At 38.0% G+C, this 12,847-nt stretch overlaps 1 protein-coding gene across 1 annotated transcript; it reads right to left on the bottom strand.

Annotated features, from left to right (window-relative positions):
* Nucleotides 1–10,703: 10,703 nt before the first annotated feature.
* LOC145240366 (uncharacterized) lies at nt 10,704–12,476 on the bottom strand. Its single transcript, XM_080103947.1, has one exon. It carries the CDS (start codon nt 12,474–12,476, stop codon nt 10,704–10,706), a length of 1,773 nt encoding a protein of 590 aa, XP_079960073.1.
* Nucleotides 12,477–12,847: the final 371 nt, after the last annotated feature.

The following is a 12,847-nucleotide window of genomic DNA, read 5'->3' on the forward strand; positions in this document are numbered from 1 at the left end:
CTTTTAAATGTGAAAGAAGGTTCTTTGTTATTATTTATTTCAAAATCTATCGTGCTAGTTGGGTCCGAATAAGCCACGGATGGAAAAGGTGAATACTGATACAGTTTTTGAACTAGACAAAACCGATTTTGCCGACCTATTAAGTAAACAGATCGAAAATGCTTAATGAAAACAAACGGTTTTTCAACAGAAAAAATGAAAGAAAAATACCGTATGTTGAATTTTTATGACATTTTTTTACGAAAAAACAACGAAATATTTAGGGGTTTTTTTTTGTTTTGTTTTGTTTTTTTGTTTTTTCGCGGAAAGTTAACATTTTTTTTTTTTTCACGGAAAGTTAACATTTTTTTTTTTTTCACGGAAAGTTAACATTATTTTTTTTTTTTGCATGGAAAGTTAACATTTTTTTCACTAAATTACAATTTAATGAATGAAACAATAATCTTTACTGACTTTTTCGTTTTTCTTTGTTTATTTGCTAGTTGGTATTAGTACAGCTTTTTGCCTAGGTGACGTTTTCGTCTATTTCTCGAGTTGATTGGCTAAGTGCTTTGATATCTTCCAACTGTTTATGTAAGCGACCGGAAGACCAAAACATCAGTTTTGTCTGATTCTAAAGCTGAACCAATACCGAAATATATGTGTAGCGGGAATAAAAGACACCTTTCGTATATACTAAGAAAACTGCTTATTATCTGTAGAGATGATTTGCCAGGCACAACGAATATATGACATTAGTCCCATATAAAAAGTACAGAGTATCTAAGACACACCTGTTTCCCTTGTCATAATTTTCATCCGATTGGATTTGTTTGTTTATCGGATGTCAAGTAAATGTGTACACTTCTGCAATGAACATTTCGTTGTCATCTGATCATATAATTATTATTAAACAAACAAATGAAATTGTAGAATTCTACCTCGATCTTTGTGGAACACCTTGGCGATGTTCCATTCCAATTGGTCTGTACCCATGTAGTTCCTATTTACAATGTCTCCCCATGGGACAGAGTTAGACACCAGGATCGTTTTTTAACGTGGTGAAAAGGAACAAAAATGAAAATTGTCTCAATCGTAAAAGATTGCTCCTCCACTGAGAAAGAGCAAGAAATTAAAGTGCAGCATCTAAAGAATAGATACTACACTTTGATACCCGAAGGCTCCCATGTAATTAATGGAACACTAGAAGTACTTACAGACATATTTAATTTCTACATCCATTCTTCAGGGGTTCTCTACGGGTTTTTCTAGTCTAAGACTTCCGATCTTGATTTTTTTTTTTTTTTTTTACAAAGGAGTCACCACTTATCAAGGCTGGGAGGCCACTCGAGGATAAGGGTTAATCAGCGTACAGTGGTCAAAAGGAACATGTTGTAGTAATCGTTAGTAGTGGAAATTTGGTAAATTAGATAACTTAAAAGGGGATGGTTCATCAAGAATTTGTTTACGTTGAACTTGAAGACAACCATATTGTAGTCAGTTGGAAAGCAGGAAAACGGAACAGAGTTCCGCAGGCGTGCAGTTCTAAGTAAGAAACTTTTTTCATGGAATCTACGTTTAGCTTTAGGCACAAATAAAGAGTGGGGGAAATTATTGATAGTGGTTTCAGCTATACGAGTGTTTTCGTGAAAGTCAAGACGGGGGGTGGTCATAGATTAGAGTTTAGACAAGCACTTTCCATGGAAATAACGATAAAGCAGAGACAGGCTCGCAACGTCTCTTCTGTCAGAAAGCGGCTGCAGGGAAGAGAAAAGGACATCCCCCACTAGGCTACGAAGTATATTTTGAACTCTGTCAAGGCAGAATAAGCTGCTTCTAGCAGCTCCTGCCCAAATGTGGTAACAGTACTCCATCCTTGGATGTACTTGATTCTTATACAGGGAGAGAATTCCATCAGCAGAGATATCTATTGGAACGGTAGAATAATTTCACCATTTTTCCAGCGGCCTTGGCAACAGATTTGATGTATGAATTCCATTTAAGATCAGGAGTAACGGTCAGACCTAAAACCTTGTTAAAACATTGAGCCTCCACAAGACGAGAGCCATTCATTTCGATTGATGCCAGACTGGGATCAGAGCGTTGATAATGGAAAGATAGAAGCTTGGTTTTAGATGCATTAAAATTGACCAGCCACCTATTTCCCCATTACATCACGTGATCAAGTTTAGAGTAGAAAGAATCAGAGAGAACTTGGTCGTTTACAGCCTTTGAAGTGTTGCCATGGATGGTAGCATCGTCAGCATAAATGTCTACAAATGATCTTAGGATGTGATTTAGGAGATCATTGATGTAGATCAGGAAGAGAGTTGGGTCCAGGATAGACCCCTGAGAAACTCCAGCATTAATACTGTGAGCTTCTGATTTCTGCCTATCAACCACTGCTTTTATGAATCTATCAGAGAGAAATGATTTAATAATTGAAAAGACATTTCCAGCTATACCGTACCTGTCGATTTTATGAAGTAGACCTTTATGCCAGACACTGTCCAAGGTCTTTGATATGTCAAGGGCAATTGCCCTAGAAAGGAAGCCTCCATCGAGAGATCCACTAATCCTATGAGAAATAACTGTTAGCACATCTGCTATAGATCTAGCAGAATGAAAACCATATTGTATGTCACTGAGTAGGTTATTTTTGCTGTTATATTTAACACAGATTCCAGCAACTTACTCATAACGCACAGGAGACTGATTGATCTGTATTGGAATGGAGATGACCGATCACCCAAATGTTTAAATACAGGACATACTGATGAGGTTTTCCAGGGTATTAGGAAGCAATTCTCCTTAAGACAACGCTTAAACAGCTTTGTAAGTATTGGAGCTAGTTCTGGTTGAAACTTTTTGAGCACTATAATAGGAATGCCGTCAGGGGCAGTTGTTTTTTTTTTTATTAGCTTGGCAACATTACGCACAGATATTTGTATGTCGCATAACGTGTTTTCAGACACATGAGAAAATACTGACTGCACTGATCACATAGGGTACAATTAGCTGCAAAGTTTTTAGCAAAGAGTTTGGCTTTATCAGATGTTGACGAGATTACTTCAGGTCCATTGATGATGGTTGGGATAGAGCACACACTTCTATTCAGTAACCTGTTTGCTATTTCCAAAACTGGCGAGAACCAAGCCGCTTCTCAGCTATTTTGGACTTGACGAACTGAGCATACAACTCTCGTTCTTTATTACTCTTTTACATTGGTTGCTGATAGCCCTTAAGGTGGCTTTAGTCTCAGTACATCTATTATGTTGGAAGCAATGGAAATAGTGATTTTTGCGCACAATATCAGCAGCACATTCTGGAGAGAACTACGGCTGGCTGTTAGGTTTTTGCTGGAATGTTTTTCGAGGGTATGAAGCGGTCTATACTTACAATTAACCATTTCGTCAGGTCTGATACTATGGAGTACACATTATTTTTAAACATGGAACGTAGAGGTAGATCTGATATAAATGTACGGAAGCTATCCCAGTCAACCATAGAGTATCGATATACTGTACGATGGAGAGGTATGTCGGAGGACTTATTACATTTTATGTTTATCTTAACGAAGACAACCGAGTGGTCGGAAGATTCCAGTGAGGACAGAACAGAAGATGAACATAGCTCAGGGCAAGTTGTGAGAAAAAAGTCTAGGAGACTAACTTACTGGTCATCAGAGTCGGGCACACAGGTAGATTCGTGAACAATCTGAGTTAGATCATACGCAATGGAGAAATCATGAGAGAACCTCCCCTCATCATTTGGCTTGTTTGAGTACGCTAACCATCGCACATTGTGAACATTGAAGTCACTACAGACGTGAATGTTAGCCGAAGGATGAGCAGACAGGATGTGGTCAATTTTCTCAAATATGCTCTCAAAGATAATAACTCCGCTGTTTTGGGGGCGATAGAGAGCAAATATAAACGCAGTGGTGTGACCAAGTGCAATCCGAAAGCACATATAGGGCAATTTAGGGTCTTCTCTAGAGATGTCGCTTTCTAATGTTGTTGGCTTCAATTCCATGACCATGTCGATATTGGGGGTCATATTTGGATGTGAAATTAGAATATCCTGTAATTACAAACTCATATAGGGAAATAATCGGTCCAATGCCAATTTCGTTTAGGAAGAATAAGTCTGGTTTAGTTTCCTGTAATTGGATTTTAACCTCTGGAAGGATGGAACGTAGACTCCTGATGTTGGAGAAGGAGACATGCTAGTGGGGGGGGGTCTACGTTCGAATTTGGCGTTCTGGCTTTAATCAATTCAATTCCTGTTGTTGGCTTCAAAAGTTGTGCTCTTAAACTTTATCCTCTCGAACTTACGAGAAGCAGAAAAGCAATGAAATAATTCAATCTTCGTTTGTCTTGTTGAAAAGAGTCTTCTGTCGTCCCTATTTTTTTTAAATGTTGGTGATCGGTCTGAACCAACTAAGTATCGGCCTATTAGTCTCCTCTGTTATTACCAAAATTTTTGAAAGGGTGTTCAATGGCAAGCTTGTTAATTTTCTGGAAAAGCTGGGACTTTTTAGTATGGCTTTCGTGGTTTTCATTTAACTACTGATCTTTTAACTGTTGTAACTGAATGGATCTGTCGGTTTATGGAAAAGTCGGGGCGGGTAGCGCTTGATATTTTGAAATCGTTCGATAGAGTGTAGCATTCTGGGCTTCTATATCAACTTCAAGGTTATAGTATTGGTTATAGTATTGGTTATAGTATTGGTGGTGATATTCATGACATTATTAGTTTTTTTCCTTCTGATTGAAGCTTGTGAGTAACTATGAATGGTGTCTTTTCTTTCTCTTTTCCTATGAAATCCGATTTTCCTTAGTGCGCTATTCTACACGTCTTTTTTCTATATCAATGATTTTCCAGAGAATACTATTCAGAAAATTAGCATCAATGCTCATGATATCACGCTTTAATTTAGTGTTGCTTCGCACCCACCTTCCTCGGATTAGTTGAAATATGCAACTAATTTAGAAATTGGTCTGGGTTCAGTTCTGGATTAAATAGCTTGTTTCGTCAAATCCTGGTTAAACTCAGCTCGTGTCTTTCAATCATAGGTGTTTCTCTTTTCTTTCTGAGATTCATTATGATGACTCTGTTCTTGACTCTGGCACTTCTTGGTCTTTCTTTCTCATCAAATATTTCTTGGAGTTCATATATTTGATCCATTGCTTTTCTGTTTCTCATAAGGTCGATTCTTTCTATGGCTCTAAACATTTTTTATACTAAAGGCTACTCTTTGCCTCTACAAATGAGACCATGTATGGGATACTGTTGCCATACTTGGGCTCGTGAATCTCTTTCCCATTTGAAGGTTCCTGATAATGTGCAGAAAAGTATTTGCAATTAAATTCTTGGAAACTTCTCTATCACAGCTTTGTTTCAGCTCATTTGACTTGCTGGTCTAGTGGTCTCAATCAATTCACAGTTCAGATACCTTATTATCATGCAGCTTCATATTACAGTAGCTTCTTTGCAAGAATCGTAGGCTTATAGAGTTCTTTTGCTGCTGACTGTTTTCCTCCTACTTATATTGGGCATTTCAAGATTAAGTTGAATAGGCAACTACTGTTTTTGCGATAGTCATCTTTCATTCTTGTTAGATATTTGCATTACATGTCGAAGAGAGAAGGCCAAACCATTTACAGTAGTTAAAGGAAGCAATTACCTATTTGTAAAGGCAACAAATGTGTGAGCGGGTGAAAAAAATTGCAGTTAAGGTATATGCATGCCCAAACGGATGTCGAGCATCATTTAGAGACTTCTTAATGCGTAGAAAACGGTTTCAAATTTTAGACCGTTGGTTCAGCGCACCTGTTGATCGATCAGTCACAGGTAAGATCAAATATCGGTTTATACATATTTATAGACATAATAATGGAGACATGAGAATAATTTTCAAAATTGAACCAAATAACCAAACTGAACGAGCGAAATGTTACAGTTGCTAAATTTCTGTCCGGTCGTTCTATTGCAGATATTTTAACTGTAATCTCTGAACGTATATACCATGCACTTGATGAGGCAAGGGAGAGGAGGGCAGTAGCCCTAGATATATCTAAAACTTTGACAGAATATGGAACGATGGTTTTCTCAGGAAAATCGGATCCTACGGTATTACTAGACGAATGCTTAACATAATTAAATCCTTAAATAAGAGAAGAATCCAGGTTGTCCTCGATAGTCGTACGTCTAAACGATATGATATAAATCTGGGTCTACCTCAAGAGTCAATCCTTGGACCTTTATCATTCCTGATATTCATAAATGACGTCCCTGATAAAATAGTCTTTGAGATGAGTATATTTGCTGACGACACCACGCTTTATAACAGACCTGAGAGGAAAACGAATGAACACATATTCAAGGCAATGGCAGAAACCCTTAAGGAAGACCTCTAGTCTGTAGTGGAATGGGGTAAAAAAAAAAATGGATGATAACGTTCAATGCTGCCAAGACTAAGCTTGTTTCTTTTAATAATTACGAGAAACTTTCTCAACTGCCAATAGCTATGGCAAAAGATACATTACCTGAAAGTAATTCGCTTAAACTCCTCGGCTTAACGTTCAAAGAGAACATGAGTTGGAACATTGCTAAGGCATCTGCAAAGTTGGGCTTTCTCTACCGTACTAGAAAGTTACTTACGTCTGAAAGTATCCTGTACCTCTACAAGGCCACCATTCGCCCATGTATGGAGTATTGGTGTCACATTTGGACTGGTGCATCTGCTACTAGTCTCTCACTTCTGGACAGAGTTCAATAGAGAGTCGCCAACCTGATAGGTCCTGAATTGTCATCTAAGTTTAAACCTCTGTCCCATCGACGAAATGTTGCATCTTTCTGCTTGTTTTACAAGTATTTTAATGGTGGATGCTCCAATGAACTACAAGCTCTTCTACCCACCCCGATGTAAACACCCCCGACAAATAGCAAAGTCCATCCCTTACACAACAGAGATCCCCATATGTAAAAAAGCCTTCTACTCTAATAGTTTCTTCCCCAAATGTACTTACATGCAGAAGTTCAAGTATGATGTGAACAAACATCTTGCCGCTCAACTCCCTACATAGTATCTCTGCAACTTGCATTCCTGATAGTAGCCCCCTACAACAAAGTGGCACTGTGCCTTATTTTTGGTGAAAATGTAATTATATATATATATATATATATATATATATATATATATATATATGACGTTTCTGATTTTTTTAGATAAAGATTGGTTATGTATATTATTATTCATCGGACTACTGTTCTCATTTTGAGTGTGATTTTCACAACGTTTCCATCGATATAACCTCTGACCTTCATGTGTATCTTGTCGAACTCGGGAATGTTTTAGTCGAACTCGGGAATTTGTATGGGATTTCATATTTCATATACACAGTTCTTAGTTATGATTTTTTCTGTAGGGGGCTTGACTCTCACAAGTTGTTTCCGGAAAGTTGAATCACTCCTGAATACTGTCCTGATGTCATATGGATTACATATTCGTTGGAGTTTTTCAGACAAGCCCTTCATACATGGTATACAAACTGTGGTGAGTTTCTGAGTGGAGTCCTTTTTTTGTGTCTGGTCCAGATTTCTTGGAGCTGATGTCATGCTCTCTGGATAGTTGTTTCGGTGGAGGGTTTTTCTTAAACTGTCCATCTCCTCTTGATATGCACTGATGTTACTACATATTGCTTTTGCTCGGTGTTGTAGGCAACGGACGATTCCTTTCTTTACATTATATGGATATTGGGAGTTGTAATTAAGATACTGTCCAGTGAAAGTTGGCTTTCGGTATACAGATGACATAAACCCCTGACCTGTGTGAGTTATTAGCATATCTAGGAACGATAATTTATTGTTATTTTCTTTTTCCATCGTGAACTGTATAGTTGGACGGATCGAGTTTACATGGTCTCCATGTATGCATTGGCCAGTACCGGGGACAATGGTGATCCCATCGCCAGACCTTCTTCCTGCTAATATATATTAGATCCCATCACGAAGTATGTAGTTTCCACACAGAAAGTCAACATCTCCATTATATTGTCAATTGGGATGCAAGTGTGTTCTTTTAGTGAGGCATCCGATGTCGGCTTATCCTGTACCACTGTCAGAGTCTAATTAGTGGGTACTTTTGTGAACAGACTCACTACATCTAGACTCACCGTCTGGTTGGAAGGAATGGGAGCATTGTTTATTATTTCCACGAAGTGAGCTGAGTTCTTGATGTATGATGGAGATTTGCCAATGATTAGGTTGATTATATCTACCAGAATTCGGCTCAATGGATGGCATGCTAAACATCGGGCACTGACAATGGGTCTTAATGGAATGCCGTCTTTGTGAATCTTAGGTTGGTCGTATAGGTATGGTAGCTTGCTGTAATGTTGTACTAGCTGCCTATATTTTGCAGGCGGTATAAGGTCCTTGTTCTTACTGAGGATCTGTGACAGCTTCCTCTCCGTTTTTAAGGTCGGATTCTTTTTTTCACTTTACAGTAGCCACCAGATTCTATTAAATCTGGCAATTTCTTGGAATATTCTGCTCTATCCATTACCACTTGAGCCTGGCCAATACCATATGGGTGACCATTTGGGAAGGCTAGGCGCTGTATGTACCTTCTGGGAAGGTTGAGCGTAGGGCCAGCACCCTCACCCCGTAAAAAGAACTCAGTCGTTACAAAAGCATCTACAAAGTTGTGGATGGCCTATGCCCCTCCAGGGGCTCAAGGTTATGGAATCCATTACCACTGTAGCATTGCCTTTGTCTGCTAGTAGTATTATGATATCATTGTCACCGCACAGGGACTTGATAACCAATACTTCTTCCTTTGAGAGGTTTGGTTTTGGAGGTTTTGAATTTTCGAGTGCTTGTCTCACTTTCCACTTTAGTTCATCTCCTTTTGCTTTGGGTTTATTCAAGGCTGCCTCCTCTATTGGAGCTATCATATCTAAGTATGGAATCCACTTTATGGCTGTGGCGAAGTTGAGACCTTTGTTTAGCACTGATTCATCAGAGGGAGTTACCTGATGTTTACTTTGGTGGACAATGGCTCTTATTGGTGAATGGTGGACCTGGAGTCTTATGTCCTTAGCTTTTAGATTTTCCAATTTCTTTATTTGGCAAGACTTAACCTTCTTAAATTCTTTCTTATAGGATATGTTCAGGTATTCTTGGATGCGGGTTTTGTCATTAATCTGAGATATACTCTCCAGGAATGGGATAAGGTTGTTTGAAATTTTGATCTGTAATTAATGTTTCTTTAACCGACTGTTGTAGATTCTGTCTCGGACGAATTCATGCCTTACTCGTTTTGCTATCTTTTGTGTCCGTCTGTAGCTGACTGGTAGTTTCAATGTTAATCCTGTTGGTACTAGCTTAAGATCACGGCATATATATATATATATATATATATATATATATATATATATATATATATATATATATATATATATATATAATGTAGGTATTTAATAATTATTATTGTTGATAATTATTATTATAAATGATTATATATATATATGTGTGTGTGTGAAAAACCAGTAAAATAATCCAACTCCGACGGTATATATATATATATATATATATATAAACAATATATATATAATTTATTACGGCAGCTAATACATTAATTGAATAAATATGCAATACACTCACGACTAGAGTTTAACGGTTAACAAACACATAAACATTACGACGCCATATTGAAAAGAAAAGTTCGTTAACTCTGCCTTTTTATAAGGGAGATAACTTAACAAATTATATGCATATTAATGCCAATATAAAGGGAGACAACTTAACAAATTCATCTTTAAAAGTTTTTTTTTTTCTTTTTTTGATTTTTAATTTCAATCATTCAAACTGCCTTGTTGTAAGACGCTTCTCAATAACCAATTTGTTCTTCCTGTTGTCAATTCACCAAACAGGGTGGAAATGAAAACAGCCATATCAATAGCTTCAGACATTAAAATTGTTTGTTGCAGCTAAGGTACTGTGGACAATCCGTCTGATTTTCTTTCAGTTCCACCAGATCGGTGAGACTTTCCCAGATGTCCCAGTGAGGAATATGACATAACCCCCTGACTTCCACCATCAGGAAGATTTCCCAAAGCGGCATGACTAAATATCACCAAACGTAACTGATCATTGTCACCAAGATGTTGATACTTCAATGATAGTTTGGATGCCTTAGCTTTTCCAATAATTTTGTTGGCAGTTATCAGGTCCTTTATGGTGCTATGGTTAATATTAGTCGTTAGACTACAGACATCAAATAATAAGTCCGGTCGGCTCTGATGCGCTAACCACAACAATTGGCCGATCTTGGATCTGAGTGAATTTATCTCAATTTTTGTTAGCGGTGATTCTTTTTCCATGGTCCTTGAACAATCTATTGGAATGGATGATATACTGTCGGTATATTTGTTTTGGTTTATTAATATTTCTGGACCGTAGCAATTAAGCTCAATTCCACAGTATTTGAAGGTCTTACTATCCTCTTTTCCAATTTTAAATGTGCTGCGTATATTGCTGATGGTATTGTTGAATGTCTGGTCCCCTGACCAAATGAAGTCATCTACATGACACACCAAAACTCCAGCTAGGTTACCAGATTTACTAATCCAGTAGAAAACTGTAGGGTCCATTTGGGACATTACATCGCCATTTTCATTCATAACTGATTTCACTCAGTCCATAGACGCACTTATTTAGCCGCCATATCTTGTCACTGAAAGCTTCTTTGGATGGTCTGATGTATACTCCCTATCCATAATGTGACCCTGCAAAAAGGCAGTTTTTATGTCTATGGAGTGTAGACTCCATTGATTTTGGGCTGTTAATGCCATAATAAGTCTTAAGGATTCATGAGCACAGGTTGGTGAATCCTTTTGAATGTCATTCTTGGGTTCTTCAAAACCTCTAGCGACCAGCCTTGCTTTTTGCATAACCCCATTAGGTGTGTTTTTTAAACTACACACCCAGCACGTAGATATGCATTTCTGTCCTGCATCATCTATTTCAGTAAAAACATTGTTTTGTTTCCAGCTGTCAAGTTCTCTTTTCTTGGCCTCATCGAATTCTCTACCTGCCACCATCATTATAGTGTCTCCTTCTGTGGGTCCTATTAGTGGTTCTGCCACATTAAGATCCATGACTTTACTTAAATCTACCGACATCTCTTCATTCTCCAAGTTTACTGGCCTTTGGATTTTCACATTAAACCAATGTTTGTTTCTGCTGGTGGCTTTTCCAGCCCGACTTATTATTTCCGCCTGTATTTGCCCATTGCTTCCCTTTTGGTTGTATGTGATGATGTTACCAGGCTTTATCTTGGCTATAGGATCGGGTTGTGGGTCATTTTTTGTCCCAACCTCAGCTGTTTCAGTATATTCCTCATCAGATGTTTCATAATTATAGTCCTGGCTATCAGAGGTTTTTGATGCTACTGAAATTTCATTAGAGTTTACATCCGCAAGTGGTGAGTTACACAAACGCAATCTGCATTTATGTACTCTCACAAGCATTCCACCATGTCTGACAAATACCACAGGACCATCCTGACCAATGACAACACCTGGACCCTTCCATTCTTGATTGTCTGGTCTTTTGTAATAAACTTTATCCCCCGGTGAGCAAAGATCAGGTGTGGGGCGTGTTTGTTTCCTTAAGGCCCTCCTAATTTTCTCAGATGATTCGGCTTTGATAAAAGCCTGTCTTGCAGCATGTAATCCATTTATGTTGTTTTTTACAACTTCACTTGTGGTGGTCCCTTCTAGTGCAGGTGGTTTATCAATAAGGATCGTGGGAATGTTTGGATTTCTTCCAAAAACTATCTGATAAGGGCTATATCCATGTACGTTTTGTAACGAATTCTTTGCCATAATGGCCCAATTTAGTGCTGTTTCCCAATCCAGAGTGTAGTCGGACCTTAACTCCAATAATATTTCAGTTAGTATCTGATTGTGTCGTTCCAATAGACCATTACTCCAGGGTGAATATGCAGCAGTGGTAGAGATGTCTATGTTAAAATTTTCAGCCATATGTTTCATTTCAGCATTGTCGAACTTACCTCCCAGATCACTGATCATTCGTTTAGGTGCTCCATGGATACTAATCCAGCATTGAATGAATTTTTTTACAATTTTAGATGACTGCTTAGTGTTAGTGATGCAACCCGCACTGAACCGGGAAAATTCATCTATGATATGCAAATACCATAGGTTAGGTTCGAGTTGATGAAGGTCCATGGCTACAGTATGGTTGTAGTCATTAGCTAAGAAAAAACCAACAACTGGTCTTGGTGCAGGTTTTCTATACTTCCTACATATTTCACAATTGGCTACAATTTTTTCCAAAATTTTAGCCACCTCCATAACATCTGAGCCAGCAGACTTTAATAGCAGTTTTAATTTCTCAGCTGAGGCATGTCCAAACTGCCTGTGCAGTTTTTCTAAACTTTTTATTTTTTCTTTATTGGTCATGTTATCAACAATTAGCACATCGGAATGGGAGTTTCTTGTATGATGACCACTACCAAGAATATCTATACAGTAGATGTGAATTGTAGGTCCACTGGCTTCCCAAACATGACAGCTTTGTCTGAATTAAGATCCAGAACAGCTCCAGCCCTCTTCAACGAAGCTTTACTCAAAAGCAGAGGAATATCAGCTTGAATTACCTCAGCACTTATATTACACCTAGTGGAACCTATTATCGCCGGTAGAGTTACCTGGGTAGAGGAGTTTATAATTTTTCCGTAGCCAAATCGGAAAGGTCTATTACTTCTCTTAATAATAATATCTTCTTGGTTGATATTCTTTTTATATTCATCCAACCATCTTTGGCCACAAAC

The sequence above is a fragment of the Euprymna scolopes genome, chromosome 2 (assembly GCF_053919585.1).
Source record: "Euprymna scolopes isolate OS-2025 chromosome 2, ASM5391958v1, whole genome shotgun sequence".
NCBI lineage: Eukaryota > Metazoa > Mollusca > Cephalopoda > Sepiida > Sepiolidae > Euprymna > Euprymna scolopes.